This window comes from Musa acuminata, chromosome BXJ1-7 (assembly GCF_036884655.1).
Source record: "Musa acuminata AAA Group cultivar baxijiao chromosome BXJ1-7, Cavendish_Baxijiao_AAA, whole genome shotgun sequence".
Classification (NCBI taxonomy): Eukaryota; Viridiplantae; Streptophyta; class Magnoliopsida; order Zingiberales; family Musaceae; genus Musa; species Musa acuminata.
In genome coordinates this window covers 39,337,325-39,356,504 of record NC_088333.1, presented here as the reverse complement: position 1 = coordinate 39,356,504, position 19,180 = coordinate 39,337,325, and the positions used below count along the sequence as shown (strand labels likewise).

General features: G+C 35.9%; 1 protein-coding gene across 1 annotated transcript in view; it reads right to left on the bottom strand.

Annotated features, from left to right (window-relative positions):
* LOC103992459 (uncharacterized) overlaps nucleotides 1–19,180 on the bottom strand; it is a 30,015-nt gene that overhangs the window by 8,479 nt on the left and 2,356 nt on the right. Inside the window, exons 4-27 of the mRNA XM_009412158.3 lie at nucleotides 18,367–18,503; nucleotides 18,199–18,289; nucleotides 18,042–18,124; nucleotides 17,861–17,967; nucleotides 16,067–16,219; nucleotides 15,095–15,159; nucleotides 13,607–13,691; nucleotides 13,292–13,367; nucleotides 13,092–13,200; nucleotides 12,228–12,287; nucleotides 11,407–11,525; nucleotides 9,240–9,621; nucleotides 8,968–9,152; nucleotides 8,789–8,861; nucleotides 8,399–8,549; nucleotides 8,134–8,303; nucleotides 7,697–8,044; nucleotides 6,563–6,730; nucleotides 6,174–6,467; nucleotides 4,671–4,847; nucleotides 4,210–4,473; nucleotides 2,242–2,340; nucleotides 1,944–2,128; nucleotides 97–432 (exon numbers count right to left, since the gene is read on the bottom strand). Of these exons, the coding sequence (XP_009410433.2) occupies nucleotides 97–432; nucleotides 1,944–2,128; nucleotides 2,242–2,340; nucleotides 4,210–4,473; nucleotides 4,671–4,847; nucleotides 6,174–6,467; nucleotides 6,563–6,730; nucleotides 7,697–8,044; nucleotides 8,134–8,303; nucleotides 8,399–8,549; nucleotides 8,789–8,861; nucleotides 8,968–9,152; nucleotides 9,240–9,621; nucleotides 11,407–11,525; nucleotides 12,228–12,287; nucleotides 13,092–13,200; nucleotides 13,292–13,367; nucleotides 13,607–13,691; nucleotides 15,095–15,159; nucleotides 16,067–16,219; nucleotides 17,861–17,967; nucleotides 18,042–18,124; nucleotides 18,199–18,289; nucleotides 18,367–18,503 (3,917 nt within the window). The remainder of the gene's footprint in view (nucleotides 1–96; nucleotides 433–1,943; nucleotides 2,129–2,241; nucleotides 2,341–4,209; nucleotides 4,474–4,670; nucleotides 4,848–6,173; nucleotides 6,468–6,562; nucleotides 6,731–7,696; nucleotides 8,045–8,133; nucleotides 8,304–8,398; nucleotides 8,550–8,788; nucleotides 8,862–8,967; nucleotides 9,153–9,239; nucleotides 9,622–11,406; nucleotides 11,526–12,227; nucleotides 12,288–13,091; nucleotides 13,201–13,291; nucleotides 13,368–13,606; nucleotides 13,692–15,094; nucleotides 15,160–16,066; nucleotides 16,220–17,860; nucleotides 17,968–18,041; nucleotides 18,125–18,198; nucleotides 18,290–18,366; nucleotides 18,504–19,180) is intronic.

Sequence of the window (19,180 nt, the reverse complement as noted above, 5' to 3'; positions counted from 1 at the left end):
AGTAGTCAAGAGTAATATCATGATTAAAAAATCTTAGACAACAAAATGAAAACACAAGGGGTGTAAAGAAGCAACCTTCATTAGCCCAACACGAACCTGGAAATAAAAATTACAGGAACTACTACGGCATGGTATCCACTAAGAACATCAGTTGCAAGACTTGAATAGGCTTTCAGAAGAATCGCACAGGAAAGTTGAGCATTTCTTTCACCCAAATGCAAAGCAGCAGTGTCTTTGATAACCTTTTGAGCATGAGAGGGGGTTGCATGCTTCAAAATGACAGCACAAGCAGCTGCAAAAGCTCTCTTTCCAGAGCCACTCTTTTCCTCAAGAACAGCATTATAGACGAGCTTCAGCAAAGTTCCAGTAAAAGTTTTAATATCTGAAGCAACTTTCTCAACCAACAATGTGATGAAGCTTGCAACGCCCACCCTACAAAATCATAAGCACATGCATTAGGTTACCAGAAGACCGGTAGGAGTTTTTCATGTATCTGAAGCTATTGCAGACAATCCACCATTTTATACGCTCAACTAAAAATAAATTAACTCGAAGTTTCAGGATGATCACTCAGCACAATTGCAGGGCACATAAAGCAGGTAGACAAAGCAGAGGCTCATGAACTGTTGGAAAAAAATTATGGCAGTTCTGCTGGCCAATTCAACTGCATTTAGACTTAAAGGTTGTCAGATCCATCAACGTAGTCATTCATAGAGTGTACAACAAAATAGCTCGCTTAGAGCAAACACTGATTATATCAGTAATAGTCAAAAGCCTATGTTAATTGGGAAAACATCCCAGCAAAAACAAGCACCAAACAAGGCAAAAGAAGATATACAGGGCCAAGCAGAATAGTAACAAGTTCTACAAGCCTATGACTGGCAGGTGCGAGCAGAAACTCCAAGAGCCTCTGGCTGCCATTGGCAAATGGGTTGGCTGAAAGACTGAAAAGCCCTAACAATCAGTCAGAATTGCTGGAGCACTACAGAGCAATCCATCCCTATCATGGGGTGCGTCATCATCAAAATTAGTGTGGATGAGGTATCTTCTCCAACTTGATTAAAGATCAAGGTGTGGGCAATGAAGCCACTCCAAAGCAACCCATCATATCGGCACATAGATGTTATGCAAAATCAGGATTCTTGCACTTTTCTAATATGATGCATATAAAGACATTAGTTAAGGATCATAGGATTCAAGGAATGCAATTTTGTCCAGTTTGGTATGGAACAGCTAGTATTTACCAGTCTAACCACAAACAGCATGCGGAGCAGCACAAGTTTAGGCGATTCATGTGTAATACAGGGCTTACCAAGAGGTAAGCCCTGTGAACTGAACAATAAGGTCCATGAACCAGACTTAACATGCAGTTCAGGCCCAGTAATGGGCCTGGCCAAGACTTGACTTTTGATACACAAAACCTTGCTTTAGCATAACATGAATCTCCTGGTGAGTATTGACTTTTGAAGGATATTTGTTCAAATCAAAATTCTCATGTAATTTCCCAACACAATAAATTGGGCTTCTAAATATTAGTTCTTGACCTGTTATATTGTTGTGGAATGATCCTTCACAAACTTCAAAAGTTCTCCAACCAATTCAGAAATTTTGCCTCTCCACTTTTGGGTGCAACTTATATTTGCCACTTGTGATGAGATTGAGATAATTACATCTAATTTTGAACAGAAATCAGAAAATAAATGGTCGGAAAGTAGTGGTGTACAAGACCGGTTCTAATTAGTTGTCTTAAAAAAACATCAAAATATGAATTAAACAGATGGTCTCTAAGATAGGAAATCATAACAATTAATGAAAAATTAGATCGTGCATGTGTACCTATGACAGAGAGGTGAATGTAAGCAGTTCAATTAACTTCATCAAAAAAAATTGTTCCATGGTGTTTGCTGAAAGCTCACATCTTAATGGTGTATGACTGAACGTACCTGGTATTAAGTCCTACCCCAGATCTGATCAGCTGGGCCAGGCGAGGAACCAATAAATCCAATGATTTTTTATCCACAACATTTATACAAAGATCCAGCGTTTCCCACATGGGAGAATCTTTAGAAACAGCAATTCTTAAGCTCTCAAGTTTTTCAGTTTGAATTCCAACATTTGCTGCATGCAACTAGTGATTAATAGAACAAGAAAGTTATTTGACATGAATGACAAAAAAATGCAGCAGTCTTGTAAAGGGGTTCAAGATGACAAAAGAAATTAACAGTTTTGGCATGGTCAAACCTCAACATAGTTGAGCCTCTGGTCTTCCAAGCTTGATAAACACTCCAGCATGCAAGACACAAGCTCAGGTAGATGAGGTCGAATTGCAATTCCAGCATTCTGCAACAGTAACATTATATGACATCAGCCTTAAACATTGTATAATAAAACCCTGGAATGCAACTACATCAGAAATGCTTGCAACATGTACTTGTTCAATCAAAAACTATGAATTGAAATATAAGAAAGAAAGCTGATGACTAAAGATGGTCTAGAGTTCCGAGTATGGTGTAATGATGTAACTGCATGATTTTTTTAAATCTCTAGCAATCTGCATCCACGAAATTTTAGGCCGTTCATCCACAACAAGGTACACATTTAACTTGTATTCCCTGCAACTCTATAATAAACAACAAGGTCCATCTGCCCTTTTCTTTACCTTCACAGGGATTGTTATCAATATAAAATAGGCCAAGACGTTAGAAACCAACAAAGATGGTTTACTAATCTTTACTAATCAATCAATACTGTGGATAACTTTGTAATTACTTTTAGGCAAAGGATTGATGAAAGGTCGTGGTTAGTAATTTTGGCCAGACCGGTACAAACTGGTCGATATTTGTCGGTCCAAATTTGAACCAGCATGCAGACCATCCCATTTCTGGCAATTCAAGTCCAGGACAGTGCTTGGCATCTGATAAGCCAATTGAACTGGATGGTGCGCTCGGTTCATTTTTTTTCTTGTCTTTCATTTAAGGTTAACTCCCACCTCTCTCTTTCACACGCTTGTATGCCTCCCTCACATCGCCACCTCACCTTGTACTCCTGGTACTTACCAGCATACCATGTGTATACTGGAGCATGGTCCACCTCTGGACAGATACATGCCTGGTGAATCCATAAGCCTTTTATAATCTAGAATAAATTATCATTCCCAATATACACACAAAGAAGTTCCTATAGAGTAGCATTCATTTTATCCCCCAACACATATGAGGAAGCTCCTATATAGTATGATTGACACTCCAAGATTCTGTTCCAGATAGAGAACCAAAGTTTTCTTCGATGACAGTTAGACTCAAGGTTTTGTGTATTTTGAAACATTTAACAAAACTAATCTATTCTAAACCAGGTTGAGTTGAAAAGCTTCCACCACCAATAACAAGGCAAGGTCAAATTCACCCACATTTATGACTCTAGATCAACCATGCTCCTAATACGCACAAAAGGCTTGGAAGTTAATCCTTTTTCCCTTTCACTGAGAAAGCTTTTCCACTTTGTCAGGTTGCTTAATAAGCCGGCTAGGGAAGAGAACGGTTACCACAAAAAAAAGAGGGAGATTGGATTCACTACTTTTGGACATTCTGAGTAAAGGATATCACTCTGAGCTGATCAGAGACCTGAATGTCAAGGACAACCTAAAAAAAAAGACTGGAAACACTATCAATGGACAATTCAGAATATTGGCAACCTTCATACTCAAAATAGTGTTTTGCTTTTTCTGGAACATCAAACTAAAGGTTGGTTGAAAGCATTATAACATAAGTATAAGAACCCAAAATATTCTTCTACAGCACATGAAAGTACTGTATCATCAACAAACTAAAATAACTTTAAAGCATAATATAAGATCACCTCAGCCCTTGATTAAGTTTGAATTGTTAGGAATATTGAGACTCTTAAGGGAAAGAAGATTTTCCAATTTCTCACTCTTTCTTGACCAATTTTCCTTATCCAATAAATTCAATGATAATAATACCCTCTTAAAAGAAAAAAAATATTGTTGTTTAAGAAAACCAATATTGTCGTCCGTAATGAAGCGATCCACATGCCCACATCCAGGTTCATGCCCAAACTGCTAAAGACTGGGTTGGTATGGTTTCGGCCCGGGTGAATTTGAATTCCATGATTATCTCTAGAAGACCTAGACCCATAAAACAAAATATCTTTTGGAAACATGTTCTCTTAAATATATTGACTAATGCTTACCTTAGCGAGTTTCATAACCATTGTTATGGATGCCTTCTGTATGCTGGAAACTTTGCTTACAATACCCTCAACGAGCAAGAATGGCAAAACAATGTTCATTGTTTCACTTGCATCTGAGGCTGAACTAAGTGAAATGTCACATAACCTGGTTGTTAATGAGCTTACAGCACGACACAGACTATCACCAGAATTCCGTACAGTTTCTTTTATGTCATCCATTGCACGGAATGCTACTGTCCATATACTCTTTAAATGTTTAGACACCTGCATAACAGAACAGAAACAATCACAAACATACACAAAAGCACAAGTCTGAACAAGTCATATACTTAAACTATCAGAACAAGTCTGATAGGTCCATCTACCAGAGTTAGATGAAAATTAAATTTTGTTGGGGTGCTCAAATAAAATGAATTAGATAAATAGCTTTTTCTCACTTCAGATTTTAGACAATGATCTACCTGACTAAACTTGCGGCCTTGGATAATGTCAGCCAGGGCAAGACAAGATGCTTCTCGTGAGCGCCAAAGTCTGGATCCAGACTGTGCCAACAAATCATCCACAATGGAATCAAAATACTCATCAACAGTTTTCTTTGGTTCTGCTACAATTGATTTCCAAATATGTCCCATTGCATCCTATCAATGGAATTTCATGGTTAAGAAAGCATAATAAAAGAAATACCAACTAAAATGCAACCAAAGATATACAAAACAGCTAATTACATACATACAATCTTACAATGAGAAATTATTTAACATGAGAAGAATAAGAGTCTCTGATAAATGGCAAAAACAAGTTTAATCATTATGCATTAGATACATAGTGCTGGCAACCAAATCACCCTAATCATAGCCAAACAGCAACTTAAATGGGTTAGAATAGGTGGATTGACAACATGTTGCCAAAAGAAAAATCTTTCACCTTGTAGTACAACAAAATGCACTGATCAACTTGGATGGAAGAACCCATCAACAATTCAAGTTCTCTATCAAGTCACAGTCATTAAAGATGGTCACATTAAACAGGTGACCCACAAATTTTGTTGGCATTCCTCCATAACTGGGTGAAAGTTGCAATCCTTGCAGTATGTATTATAATATACATGAAAACTATTCACCATTATTAGAAAAAAAATGATGTGTTTTCATCTGTCTAGTTCACATACTAAAGATTTATAAGTAATTCCCTTATATTCAATTCCCTTTGTGGGTAAAACTCATAGTTGCCTTTCAAACTCAGTGATCTGGTTATCACTGATCAGGTCAAAATTAACACAACAGACTGAGCAAGTACCCTATAGTGTTGCATTATGCACTCTATTAGAAGAAATGTACAATGTATTGACAATATTAGTGATTTCTTCATCACTAATTAGGTTAAGATCGATATATACCAAACAACCAACCCATCATATTATATATTGTACTCTATTATATACATATATACAACACTTGAATGATAAAAACACTAATAGAACACAATAGCCAGTCATATGATGAAATTGTCTCATTAGGGATGATTTTAGAACCCTCTATATAATCAAAACTGCTTAACATGTATATGTGCAGAATACATATATTTGCATGCAATTCCTCAAGTCTCCATCTGGTGTTGAATGCTAGATTCTAAAAGAAAGAGAAGATATTGAGCATCATATTGTGATTGTTGAAATAAATATGACAATTTCATCTTAATCATCTGACTATTATACTCTCATCATTTATCATGATCAATAACCTTGCATATATTATGTATCCAAAGTATATTCTATTACCATACAGTATTCATTGTATTGTACCCAATCTCCCCTCAAATTATGAAGTATACACATACTGCATGTGTCCTATAGGAATCAAGTGTCGTTATCCAACATGCTTCACATGACTTTACACAACACAACAAAAAGTGCTAGCAGCCAATATACAGGTAGAAACAATTCAAAAGGATTAAGAATTTAGTACCTGGACATTTTTATCAGGATCATACTGGTATCTTACTAGCCTAGGGATCAAAGAACGCATATATGGTTTAAGTGCATCCCCCGCCTGCTTCGCTATTTTTGAAAATCCAAATGCAGCACCTCTCTTGGAATTTAGAGATGACTGATAATTAGCCAGATCCATAAACTTGTATATCAAGTCAGGTTGGCCCATCTCATTAGCGAGGCTACAAAGTTCCTTATAAGTGCTTATTTTTCCCCCACTAAGAGTCTCACCAATTGCCCCTTCTTGGAAAACTTCAGAATCATCCATCAGCTAGAAGAAAAAACAAATTAACAGGACAGTTTCTGACTAGTGTAACAAGTAGAAGAAGGAACAAATAGAAAAGCAGAATAAAACTGAATTACTACCTTGACAGCCCTTTTCCTCTTCCCCGATCCAGTCAATGTGCTTACAAGAGCATTTACAAGGCTCTCCTTCATAGAGGAATCACCAAGTTCATATACAATACTCATCCCTTGGGAGGCCAGCTCCTGCGTAAGATCATTCTGTTCACCAAGAAGGTGAGAAAAAGCTTCCTGAAATATAAACAATCAAAATCGAGATATTAGAATTTAGTAGGATAAGCTTCCAAGAAGGTTTCATACTTTCATCTTAATAATCCAAACCAGGACTAATGTTTTCTGCACCCAATTTGTTAACCATCAGCTTAATCATCCAAAATTAGATTATGATGTTGAATCATCCAAAATTAGATTATGATGTTGCATGTTTTTTAGCAACAATGGGTGGGTGCTGGGAAGGTAATTTTACCATATCAAAGGGCTTGCTTGGTATTGGAAAGGGAATTTAATCAAAACAAAGAGGTGAGTGTTTGATCAAGCATTTGACAAAGTGAGTAAATAAACATTTCTTAATTCACATTCATCTCAAAAGTATATAAAAAAAAGCTGTTGTGCTTATTTGCATGATAAAGGCTACTAGAAGGCAAAAAAAAAAAAAAATCTGTAAGACATATAAGTTTAAAGGGTGTAGGACTAGAGTTATTCATATAGATATTCCATCAACCCAGGTAAATATTATATTGCCAAAATGTCCACAAGCATGACAGTGATTTATTAAACTACTATGAAAGATAATGCACAGACCAGGACACCAAGCTCCAATGATAAATAAGCTATGGCTCCAAAAATTAAGCTAAGGCCCAATCTTCACCAATACACAAGTGCAAGCCTTCAAAGACCGTTTTCAGGATGATATATGAAAAGTTACTTCAATATACTATAAGAAATACGTTTCCACTGATATCTCTCATGTACTCCCACTTCGTACTTTTCACATCCAAACTCCCTCTATTTTATTGGATCTTGTCATATTTGAACCTTCATTATCCCTTAACAATTTTACATATAACTCATCTAATGAACTATCTATTTACTGGTCCAGATGTCACGAGAAATATCAGATAGCATAACTAAGATGGAAAAGATTAGCAAAATTTGTAAGTGATCCTTTCATAAGAATAGTTGAATAATGTAATGAACCTGAATCTCAGGAAGGAGTTGCTGAATTTTTGGATGATGCCCGCAATACATCAAGAGCGACACCAACCAGACAGTACCAGCACAACGCTCTTCTTTTCTGCTACTGTACAAAAGAACATCAAAAAGCTTTTTGGTTATGACTTCCTGAGCCCTGGTTCGTGACTCTATATCGATGCCAATCTGAGAAGTCCTACTTCCAGTTATGGATGATGATATTTCACTGGTAAGATAACCAGAGACTTTGGAAAGGGAACTATAGTTTGACTTAAGTATCATGTCGGCTGTGACAGAAACACCTCCCCATATAAAAGAAAGAGCCTCCCCAGAAGCAAAAAGTATGTCCTCCACCTTAGTTTTCCAAAATATGTAACTTGGAATCAAGATATTGAGAAGTTTATCCCAATGCATGACAAACTTTATGAGGAAACAGTACACACCTTTGATCGGCAAAGACTAAAAATCAAATCTAGTGCACAATTTACGTGCTCAAATGAAGTTTCCTTTACTGAAATATGACCCAATGAAATTAAAATCTTTTGAATAGATTTTATATCATCTCCAGAAAGTAGCTTGTTCAACTTCTGATGCAAAACTGTTAAAATTCCAGCTGTAAGAAAATCATAAGAAAATACATTAAAAAAATGAAAAATTATTCTTATCCAAGATCCATCATAAAATATCCCAAAGCATCAGAAGGACTACCTGGAAGGGAGTTTTGCTTGAATGAAGACAATGAACAACGAAGACCAATATGGCCAAGTGCTTCCATTGCAACAGAGGCCAATTCAGAGTTCTCAGACTCGACAACTTGTACAAGTGTGTTAACAACAACTTTTAGATGTTCCTCTGATATCTGTATCAATGTGAATAATTGGCAATAATTTGACATTAAAATGTACTATTTAAATCTGATAAATTGTTTGTCAAAACAGAAATTTAGATAAGAATTTAAAGTTTCATAAACTGTTTAACAAAATAGATAAAAGAAACTAAATGGAAAAAGGTAAAAAGATTTGGTCATAGTGATGAAACTGGGCAAGGAAATTAATAACAAGAGACAACACCAGTCAGTATAGGTCGATTGGTACTTACTTTGGATGGTTCTTTCATGCACTCAGCTGTCATATATCCTATAGCACATAATGCCCCATGATGACTTTCAAACCTGAAATCATTGATGTAAAGCCAAAGCTTAAATAGGGATTAATTTATTCAACAAGATAAAAAATAAACTATATGAAAATGGAAGTGCACAATAAGTCAATAACAACCTCAACATGTGAGTACCACCAATAGGGGATAAAACATCAGAAAGAAGAGCACAGGCTGCTGATGTAGGAAGAGCGGAACACGCAATTCCAAGTAAGCGTGACACAGATTCCCGAGTACCAGAATCGATGTGACCTAGTAAAGGCTTCAACCAAGACAAACGCTCTGCATAGCGCGTTGCTACCAACTGTAAAGAATTAAAATGGAATTAGTGAGACAAGAGGAACTGAAAGAAAATTAGTAAGAACAGAAAAATATGCAAAAAAATCTTAACCTCGGGAAAATGGGCACCAATTTCAACTAATGCCTTGGAGGCAGTAGCATGAAGTTCAGTGGATCCTTCACATGCCATAGCATGCTCCAAAATTGAACACAACTTCACTACTGGAGAAGAAGATGTATCCACTGGAAAACTGAATTTGGATAACGTAAAATCTGCCTCAAAACACTTCATTAAAAACTTAATCATGGCAATATATGCTTTAGATGGAAAAAAAAGCATTCCTTCTCTTTGTTCAGCGGAATCTAATAACTTTGGCTGCTGGTTGCATATGTAGTCCAGCATCGTTGTCAGATCAGGATACTTCAGATCAGTATTAACTCCAGATGTCTGTTCTTGATCTTTCATAAGATTAAGCCCCTCAAGTGCCATTTCCCTAGGAAGAGTGATGCAACACACATGGCAAAAAATAAATACACACAGTAAAAAGATCTGAAGGAAAATCTCATTAATGCAATGAACACTATAATTGATATATGGCCCATTCTGAAACTAAAGAATGGTTTGTAATAAGATTATCATTATATTAGAAATGCGATGTATCATCAGCACATGCAACCACAAATTAGTATTAGAAGACAACTATTGTACGGAATCACGATCTCAAACACCAGACAGACAGAAACATATCGAATGGTATTTACCAATCCAATTAAGGACCGGTACTAGATCAGATAACTTGGTACCAGTCAGGCCACTTTTCTTCTTTTTTTTTTAATGATACCAAATGACACAAGTTAGTATACCATTTGGCAAGGTCTGTCATACCGAAGCGTACCACCCATACCGGGCGGTACGTATCGGTCCAACAGGTTACCGGTACGTGGACCGCCCAGTACCGCTACAGTACTACAGTATAATACTGTAGTACTACTACAGTGCTACAGTATTATATTGTAGTACTGCTACAGTATGAAAAGTATAAAATTGTTCGGTACACCAGTGTGTACCGCTCAGTACGCCCTGATATACCGCCCGGTACATCAGTACCGTACCGTACCATACCGAGCCGGGTCAAAACGTCAGTATGGTACGGTACGACGAACCTTGCCATTTGGTATACCAAGAATATATTGGTCCAAAAAGGTGTTGGAACCTGTAACTGACCAAATTCTGAATCTTCCAGTGGATGACTTTGACCAATCTTTAGTAAATAATGAATGACACAGATCACCTACAAACTTATTATCACTTTTTGTAGGCCTTCCACCAACCACATGCTCTCCACTGAGAGTATGTTTTGATCCTTATATAACAAGAAATTTCTAAGCAGTCTGTAATGGTTGACAATGTAACAACTAACAAGTAATACAAGTAATAATATACATGGTGTGGAAACCAAGTAGAATTGCCAATTCGCTAGGAAGAATAGAAGAAAAAACAAGCAAAAGAAGATTTCTCAAAATGTTAAGCACCTAGAAAGAAAATACATTGGAAGGCAATAGAAGAAAAAAATGTACAGCTTGAGATTAAAGAGGAGGGTTTCTAATTTGAAAACCCACTTGTACATAATCTATTAAGTCAATATTTAGAAGCCGGATTCAACGAACCAGAACATAATGTAGAATCAGAACTAAGAAAGCAAGAAAAAGGCAAGCCCAAGATGGCAATCCTTCTCCTTCCTCCTCTTCATCCTCTTCGAGTCTTTGGTACATACCAGTGTACTATGTGTCAGTACATCGATACCGGTCCGGTCACTCGGTCAGGGACCAATATAATACTCAATATGAGATTCTAATCCTTGAATGAAGTTTTAGCACCATTAACAGAACTTATTTTTAGGAAACAATGGCAGTACTATAGTATAAGTCACAATTAAGATGTTTCATGAAAACTAAAAATCAAAGATAAACTTCATTCTAGTGGTAAGATTGCTCATTCGTCCATCCAAAATACAGGTACCATAGTATCTTGCTAAAGGATTCACATAAACTATATTGTCGGATGTTCCTAACATGTGCTACTAGAAAAATATCCATACCAAAATGGCACGCAGAATGAGCAAATAAAATCACTGCTAGAAAATTAAATTAACAAATAAAGTGAATTTATGCATGTGCCACTATTTATGGGTTAACAAAAGGCTGGTTAGCAGAATAAGCACAAGTAACAATGTGAACAAACTTTAGAAAAAGGCAAGTTCATGAAGAGAAATTGTAACCTTATATCAATCTTGGAATCTGCAGCTCCGAGAATGCAAATGTATCGGCTAGGACAATGATTCAAATCAAACAATGATGTAGCCCACCTCATTGCACAAAATCGCACATCACTTTGAGCCTTCCAAAGTTATAAAAAATATTAGTAAACACTAAAATAGATCAAAAAATAATATCTATGAGACTTTACCTGGTACATTAGAACCATACTAATAATTACTTTATAGTCAAAGTACTTGAAAATCATAATCAACAAGTTAACATCCTATCATGGCTTCCGATCTTCATATAACAAGGCTACCTATGATCCTTGTTTAGATCAATCAATATATTGTAATGTAAAGGTTTGTTCTTTGTGATTTGATGTGCTTGCGTGCACCTGGTCTATGGAAAGCATATTTCAGCCCATCCTCGTCCCAAGGCATTCCAAATAGACCACTAGATCAAAGTTTTGGCACTCTTAAGGCTTCTTGCTATAGTATAATACAGAAAACCACAAACCACAGACGTCCGATATAAGTGAGATCAGATGACCAAGGTTTGCAGTTTCGCCTAGGTTGGTATGGTACAAGCAGTACGTGAGATTATCATGGTATCATAAGTCGGATCAAGGCACTACAAACAAAACACTAAGCAAGACCCTATAACACCAAGAAAGCTGATCAAGATGGCCCTCTTGGGGCTTTTTGTTATAGTATAATAAATAACACTACAAACAATAACCAATGAACATGAGTTCAGATGATACCATAAGTTGGATCCTACTGTTCCATTTTAAAAACAATACTCAAGAAAATCAATTATGAATATTAAAAATTCTTACCACTTGAGAATTTTCAAGCAATAGTTCTTCAATATCTTTCAAGACAGCAGTTGGAGCACCCTGTATTAGCCATTTATAAGAATTATAAGACATTCCAGCATTCTGAAAAAAATAAAGGCCTAGTGACAGGTCAAGAACAGAGATAAAAAGAGGAATTAGCCTAGGGAACAATTTTAAAGGCATTATAAAGGAACAAGATGATAGAGAACTCCAATATCACATAATATCTTTGCTAAATCCAGATATGCTGAAATGCTTGCAAGTTACTTTTGGACTATAGTACATACAACATTCGACTTGTGAACAAATCCTCAACAAGCAACTCCTGAATCCTCCCTTTAGACACACCAAAGAACAATAAAAAAAACAATGAGAGATCGTCTAGGAGGAGGAATCAATCAAAAATTGTAAAGTATTGATGCAATTAACTAGCAACAGCTATAAATGATTGTTTACATGGTCACAAGACTCACAACTAAGCACAATCAATCACCACCAGCTTCATCCAACCCTCTTTCCATGAAAACAGGGTCAACTTAGAAGATTGTACAATGTACAAAATGCAGTTGCCAATATGATATCTGCAATCTAAATCTGTGCTACAATCCTCATGAAGGTGAATCAAGGCAAAAGGGTAACTTACTAGGAAGCTCAGAGGTTAGTTGACCATGCAGAAATGATCTCTAGGTGGCAAATTCAAACCAACTATATACAATACATCACAACCATGGTCGAACATGACAAGAGATGAATGTAAGATGTGATTACAAGAGGCTAACGCAGCATTGCTATTTTTGTGCATGTCAGCACAGAAAAAAGTGGAGATAGCATCATGTTGATAAAACATCATGCACCATATAGTACCTTGTAGGCTATTGCAAGCGAAGTGACTGAATCCTGAATAGTAAGATGCAGAGACTGATCTTCCAACTTTAAAGCAGTGAAAAGCCGCAGAGCCATGTCAATTTTTTCTCTATAGAAAAAATTAGAAAGACACAATACATATCAGCGTCAACATGAAATTTCTGTAGCCCAATTATAAATGACAAAGTAAAAATACCTGCCTGAAAAGATGAGGCATACGTGATGCAAGCAAACCAATAGCTTGGTAAGCAAATGTCTTGACATATCCGGTAGCCTCTGGAAAATAGAACAATAAGTCACAACCCAAAGGTCATGCAGCTGGCTTCCAGTAAAAACCAGGCCAAAGAAAGGACTAGAAAATGATATAAAAGTTGCATTCACCAGAAAATAGACCAATAAGTTAAGCAATGCCACTAAAGGATGTTGCAGACAATAAAAAGGTCATGCAACTAGCTTTTTCAATAGAAACTATGCCAAAGAGAAAAGGACAAAAAAAATAGAAAAGTTGCATTCACCAGTTTCTGCGTTTGGACCATCAAGAGATCGTAAAATTCCACTTAAAATAACAGGACCCATGAGCTTCAATTGATCCATCACAGCCTACATAATTAACAAGATATAAGTTTGTCAATATAAAATATTAAGAGCCAACTGAGGATCAACATAATTTAAGAAAAAGATAAATATGACAACCTGCTGTTACATTTAATGGGAAAAATATATATAAACAAGGTTATACATCAAACATAAATCAACATGAAAAAATATACTCAAGAACTGCAACTTCTAAGCAAAGGAAAAAAAAATCAGTTAAGAACTAAATTTCCAGCATTTAACACACGATATTCTCTTGATAGAGAAAATTAGTGGAAAAGAAAAAATGTATCCTTCTGCAAATAGTTTCAAATTGATGCTTATCATCATATTGTGGATAGGCTAAATTTTTGTAGCAAGTCTTATGAATCAGAAGTTCAGAGGTACTTGTATGGCCATGCTGAAAAAGAAAAGGAAGCAAAAGAAATCATATAATTTGTTCATGATAACGACGCATCCATGGTTCATAGAAAATGGCAAGGAGTAAGAAAACAAAGGAATTCAATTTCGTCCAGTTCGGTTTGTATCAAACTCAAACCGAGATGCAAACCTTCATCTGGTTCTTTTTTGTAATGTAAAGTATGGGCTTTTTTCCTTTTAAATTGACTGAACCAAACCAGTTTTGTTTAGAAATGACCACACCGGCCCCCTTTAGGCTTGAAGAAAAACTTGCAAACCTTTAAGAAAACAATTGGAATTAAAATGGAATTAAGTGCAAAAGACCAATTGCTGCAAATTTATATAAAAATCATCATCATTGCAAATCTCATTAAATTGTAAGCTTTTTGAAAATTTGTTATGGTGATGCTTCAATACCTTTAGAGTTTAGATGACCAATTAAAGTGTCAAACTACCTTTTAAGATGACTTGGACAGTCCCTTGTTTCATTTAAATTATTTAATTAAAAATTTTGAATGAAGTTAAAGATCTGTACTGTTTTCACCTCAAAGTTCATGACGACATTAATCAAATAACAATAAAGATCTTGTGCTACTTTTGTGTCTGAAAATTTAGGCATAGGCCACCATAGCCTTAGACCTTTTTCTTCCATTTTTCACTCTCTTTCCTGTCTTATTTTCTTCCAATAGAGAATTCAATTTATATCTACCCTAGTTGAGATGATTTTGAATTTTTTACATGCATGGGCTCTGCAATACTGTTACCAGGACTCACGTACAACCAGGCAAGAGTTACTGATGCACCTTGACACATATGTGCATCTCTGAAAAAGTGGACACTAACATCACCTGTCAATCTCTTATGTGTTTAATTGTTGAACTAGTCCTTGAACCAAGTTTTATTATCAGAAATTCTGTTTTCTACAAAAATCAGATAATTTTACTTAAAAGGAATCAACAATATCATGCTTAGAAAATTAGGAAATACAGATGTAGAAACCAAACTCATACATGTTTAAATACCCAGACACTAAATTCCATCCCTAGCTGCTTCAACCTTGAAGTAGTCCCACTTCCTGTTATATACAGAGCCAAAATAATAAACAATTTAATGAACATGTCACTTAAAAAGGAAAAAATTTAGTTGCAGAGAAATAAATATAAGATTAACAAAAAATAAGAAAATAAATAATAATGGAAATTACAGATGTGCAAACAAAATTATAACAACAAATGTAAATGACAGATAAGCTTAAGAAACATGGTGGACCATCAACTTTAAAGGCATGTTAATAGAGACAGAATTGCTCTGACAGTAGCACAACATTATTGTTCAATTACCCATCATATGCAAATGTACTTTCTGACAAGCTGAATCAAATATGACAATTGCATTGTCCTAACAAGCTGGTGATTTTGAAAATGCAGCAACAAAATTGGATATTAAAACAAAGAAGCAAGTTCAAATCAAGACACTGTCTCAGAAATTGACAAAACAAATCAGTAAATAAGAGATGCAAAACAGTTCATAGAAATGATAAATAACAGCGTTAAAACCATTCAATCCTATTCTCTTAAGAAAATATCTAAACTATCATGCTATAGATTGGAAAAGCACCTAGAACATTGTAATGAAAGTTTTGGATGTTAATCATTGAAAAATCCAAAAGGTCACTAGTGGCACCACAATCACAGTCACTCTCCAACTCCTACCATTTCACCAATATACCATGAGTCATTGATTTGACAAGACATTACATCTTATAAAGACAGTCCACACTTGTAGAGTTATAATCCAAGTCAATATAACAAAGAACTGCATTTCACTTTAAAAGGGTTAATAGAGAAAGGTAAAATAGAATTTGTTTTTAAAATTTGATGATAATGTCTGTGACAATCAAGACATGAAAGCCAGAATGAACCTTCAGTACTACTCAGAAAGCTGAAATCAACCATCACAAAGAAAGAGTAAAAACAGCATACCATAAATGCAGCCAAAGATGCACTGCAGCGTTGAAGGAAAAGAATTTGCTGCAGTAACTGACCGGCAAAAAACAGACATAAGCCGCACTCGCATTGAAACATTCACCGGAGTGACTCTGCAATCTGCAGCTATGCTTTCAACCCCAATATTACCTGAACAGTGAAATAAACTGCACTCATTCTCAAGTGATATACATAATTGTACAAGCAAATGAAAAATGTAGATTACACAAGGTAAACAAGCATCTCAGCATCACAGAGATACAATGCTAGAGCATACACAGACATTGTCACAGTTTCCTGTAAACTATAACTTTACAGTTCAATTCATTGCAACAGGAATCAAAAGATCATGAAATACAGAGCAGACAGTACAATATGGCATCAAAAGGCAATCTAAAAGTTGTAGGCAAAGATCCAAGTGTCAAGAAATGATAATTTTTTCCAAAAGTATCTTGTTCTAACAAGGCAACTATATGCAGAATGGGGAATCTTTGTTCCTGTCCTGCTTACATTGTTTTTTCCTTTTTCTGCAGGTCCACACTGGCCATACATAGCAAAATAAACCTTTGTTCCTATCCACCTAGTTTTGGTAGTTTAGGGTTAGTTTGACAGGCCAAACCATGCTAAGAAAAGTGCACCAAGGATAGAGGTACTTCTCATCAGATAGAAAGCTGGAGGAAGGAAACGAACAGTTAAGTAGACAAAAGCAAACCACAAGAAAATATGAACTTTTCATTGGATGGGAATTTTGAGAGATATGTCCTCTAGAATATATATCTTCCCTTTAGAACACTGGCCATGCCTATTCTTAACTCAGCATCTGATCTGACATGGCAGCACGTGCCTCTATAGCAGGGCAGGCAAAACCCCTCATGCTGCCAGAACTTTAAAACCGTGGTCCTTGGTAATTATGTCTGCATGACTACAATACTATTGAGGCTACCAACTGTTTCACTTTAACCACACTAACATGTTTAGCCACACACTACTCAATACTGACCAATGTAGTCACAAGTATGAAACTTCATAAGCAGTTCTTTTGACGATGCAGCTAGTCTGTAGTCATAGGGTCAACAATTAAGATGCAACAGAAATCATACAAAGAACTCTTACTAGATTAAACCATTGTAATTCAAACATTTGACTTACATCATGCAAACAATTTGATAGAAAGACAACCTACATCTTCCTTTTCTCCATGTAGATTATTGAGCGAGAATTACCTCCAACCCTTTGCCACTTACTGTTCCACATTCATTAATGTAGCCATATAGCAAAAACCACTCATGCTTTAAAGCCATTTGGTTCCAGTTAAAAGACATTACAAAGTTTTAACTGTTATAAGGCGAAAAGAGCCTATAGTTCTTAATGTGTCCTATCATTTAATATATTAGTGATTATTGTATTTCGGACACAGCTCTTCAAAAATAAACAATCACAAAATGATTCGCAGAGTATGGGAAGACATCATATAGTCATGATTTTAAAAACTGAGCAAACCTATACATACTGATCAGTATTTACTTATCTGACCAAGCATCAATATTTGACCATTCACCTTGGTAACTCAAGTATAGCACTCTTTTTATTATTTTATTATTTTGTTAGGATTTAGGAAATATCATGGGGTATAAATAACTCTACGCAGAGGTTAAGCTAGAGATCATCAAGGGCAACTAAACAATGAGTTCTAGCAAATTAACCAAATGACCCATGTCTTCAGTACAATTTCAAAAGATCCTATGCTATGTAAAATTTCTTGCAACAATTTATTTTAGATAAACCACATACCATTAAATAAAGTAAATAGTCTCTGTATAAAAGCTGTGTCATCCATATTGACCCCTGCAGCCTTGCGCTTTAAGAGCTCCTCTCCTCTCTTAGAAACAGGTTCTTGGCTAGAACAGCAAAAGAAGTGTCAGAAAATTGAAGCACAACAAAGACACTGATATATGTGATCAGATCCAAATACCTGTCTGAGGCAGCAACCAAATAAAGTGGATATACAAGCTCAGTTGTTAACTGCATGGCTTCTATAACATTCAACATGCCAAGCTGTGCAAAGGCATACAATGGCTTTAGGTACAACAATAACACCTAATAATCAATGTAAAAAAGGACAAACATACCTTTCTCAGCATTAACATGTCACCTTTTAATGGAAGCTTTCCAGTAACACGGTCTGATTGGGAAATTGACAGCCCAGCTGGACATCCATTACTATCAATCAATAAAGAAGTTAGTCACCCCACGTGCCTATTAGGTATACAAAATTCTCACAAAGGAAGATGTCATACCCAGGGGATGGTGGCTGATACAAGAGCGTGTGAAGGCAAAACTCCAAAAACACTTTACCATCCTCAGAATTGCCAATAGCTCTATACATCGCACCAACTTTTTCATTAACTTGACTCGAGCAGTTCTCACCAATCACCTGAAAGTGTTAAGGTTGATAAGGTTCACAACAAGGATATCTTCATAGAGAGAAACAAAGTCATTATGCATAAACCTAATCAAGATTATACAATCTGCAATATTATTTTGAACAACTTTATCAGGTCCTAACCATCACATAATTACCAAATTCACCCAAGTTCACACTTTCAGAGAGTTTTCAAACAACATCTAAAGAAGAACATATGCCAACTAGATCTTTAGAAGTTCAGGTTTTTAGATGTTTAAACAAGAAACATTTTTAAGTATAACCACAATATTTGGATGACAACACAAAACATCCCAGGCCTTAGTCTACGAAAAGCATATATCAGCTAGAAAGATCATAAAAAACAAAACCTTTTTTTTACCTCAGATCTCAATCAATAATTTTTTTTTATCATTTCACTTAAAGCTCTGGTTTAGGTGGACAAAATCATCCCTGAATTTTTTTAAGGGGTTACGTGGTCTCTCACAGACCTCACATGTGGGGCTCAAGTTGCAACAATTCTATAAGGGTTGAAGAAAACCCAGAGAGTTCTCATGGGTGATTCAATCCACCCCAACAGCTTCTTTTGTTTCACTTTTCTTAACACTTACAGTACTTTCTTCGTTGTAGATCACCATTTTCCTTCATGCACAGCTAACTCTGCCAATGATTGCTGACAGCACTCACTA